This window comes from Austrofundulus limnaeus, unplaced genomic scaffold, assembly GCF_001266775.1.
Source record: "Austrofundulus limnaeus strain Quisiro unplaced genomic scaffold, Austrofundulus_limnaeus-1.0 Scaffold469, whole genome shotgun sequence".
Taxonomy (NCBI): Eukaryota; Metazoa; Chordata; class Actinopteri; order Cyprinodontiformes; family Rivulidae; genus Austrofundulus; species Austrofundulus limnaeus.
In genome coordinates, this window is record NW_013952871.1 from 350,810 (window position 1) to 352,577 (window position 1,768).

The 1,768-nt window shown below is 38.6% G+C and overlaps 1 protein-coding gene across 1 annotated transcript in view; it reads left to right on the forward strand.

Annotated features, from left to right (window-relative positions):
• Nucleotides 1-1,768, forward strand: part of LOC106529821 (glutamate receptor ionotropic, kainate 5) — a gene marked incomplete at its 5' end in the record, with an annotated part of 59,723 nt that overhangs the window by 31,408 nt on the left and 26,547 nt on the right. The window contains 2 exon segments of the mRNA XM_014025333.1: nucleotides 521-630; nucleotides 960-1,133. Of these exon segments, the coding sequence (XP_013880787.1) occupies nucleotides 521-630; nucleotides 960-1,133 (284 nt within the window).

The following is a 1,768-nucleotide window of genomic DNA, read 5'->3' on the forward strand; positions in this document are numbered from 1 at the left end:
ATATAATATATAAAAGAGTATGGGTATTGCTAAAATGACTCAGTTTCCAAAGATTAACTTAAAAGCCTCACAAATTTTATAAACTCAGGTTTTATTATCTCAGCCTGGATAATCAAACTTTAGGGTTTATCAGCCTGTTAACTTTTTAATGGATGTGTGCATATAGCACATTTAGAAATAAATTAAATGCAGCCCACACAAGCTAAAGGGGTATAAAAARGCAATAAACACTTCAAACTACAAGATAAAAAAACTAAATGAATAGGTTTTAAAAATACAAGAGAAACTGAAGAATTCTTAAACAATAAGATTATGTTCTCTGCAAYCCAGTGGTATAATATTCTAATACCATTTTATCTTGTTGCAATGAACTTCATTACACAAACTCATTTTCAGCTTCCYGAGGCGAAAACACAGCTGACTCTTAACACAAACTGAAGGGATGTTAGGAGGAAAATCCCCAAAATGCAAAATAATTTCCACTTAAAAAGAACCGTGTTTSTCAATGTGTCTGTTTCAGGCTCGGAAGCCAGGTTACTTCTCCTTCCTCGACCCGTTCTCTCCGGCCGTCTGGCTTTTCATGCTGCTGGCTTACCTGGCCGTCAGCTGCGTCCTTTTCCTCGCCGCCAGGTGAGTCACCGGCCTTTTCACGCCTGTTCAGAACATCGCAGCAGCCGTCTTGAGCGAGGTTTGTTAAAAAYGCAAAAATCTAACTTGAAATTAGAAATAACGCAGACAAGAAGCTTGTGTTCAGAATAATAGAAGTTACCTTTACTAGTCAGAAAAAAAAACATTTTATTGCACCTATATTTAAATGTTATAATCGGAAGACTTAAATGTGTTATTCACTTTGGAAAGATGCTTTAAAAAAGAATAAAATAAACATTGCTGCTGTTGTTTTATTGTCCATATTTTTTTCATATTTAGGAACATGTTCAGTTAATTTTMCTCCTCTCTAGGCTCAGCCCCTATGAGTGGTACAACCCTCACCCATGTTTACGGGAGCGGCGGGACATCCTGGAGAACCAGTACACGTTGGGAAACAGTCTGTGGTTCCCAGTTGGTGGCTTCATGCAGCAGGGCTCAGAGATCATGCCTCGGGCGCTGTCCACCCGCTGCGTCAGCGGAGTCTGGTTAGTACCAAGTACAAACTTTATTGTTTAAGTAATGTCCGTCTGTAAAATAATCCAAACCTACAAAAAATGTTATCTTTATTTGCTCTAATGCAGAACTCCACAAAAGTGGATTTGCTTTCTAAGAGCTGTCAAAACATCTCTTGTAGACGGACCTATTTAACCATGAAAAAATGCATCAAGATCATGTGATCCTAMATTCTTGATGGGAAATCCCAATGGCTGTTGGAGCAATAAGGTTCTTATAATCTGTAATAGGCATATACCCTTAAACAGAGATTCTTAACCTATGGGCCGCGGCCCATGTGGGTCATGAGCGCCACTTTGAGGGCCTCAAAAGAACAACAGTTTTAAACTTTGGGCCGCAGAGGGCCGTGGGACTACATTGATTTTGAATGAGGTGCAATACACTTTCTCACCACTAGTAGCGGTAGTGCACCACTCAGTTGTTTAACAAGTTTTTTATGTAGAAGAAGAACCTTAGATACCTGCTGAAAATGGAAACGTATTTTAAATGAAAAGTAGAATCAAAAATGAAAGTAACCCGTCAAAAAAGGCCAAAGTTTGTCACTAATATGAAGAGCAGCTTCTGTTTCTACCGTGCAAAAGTTTTAAAAGGCTACATTTTTTAGTAC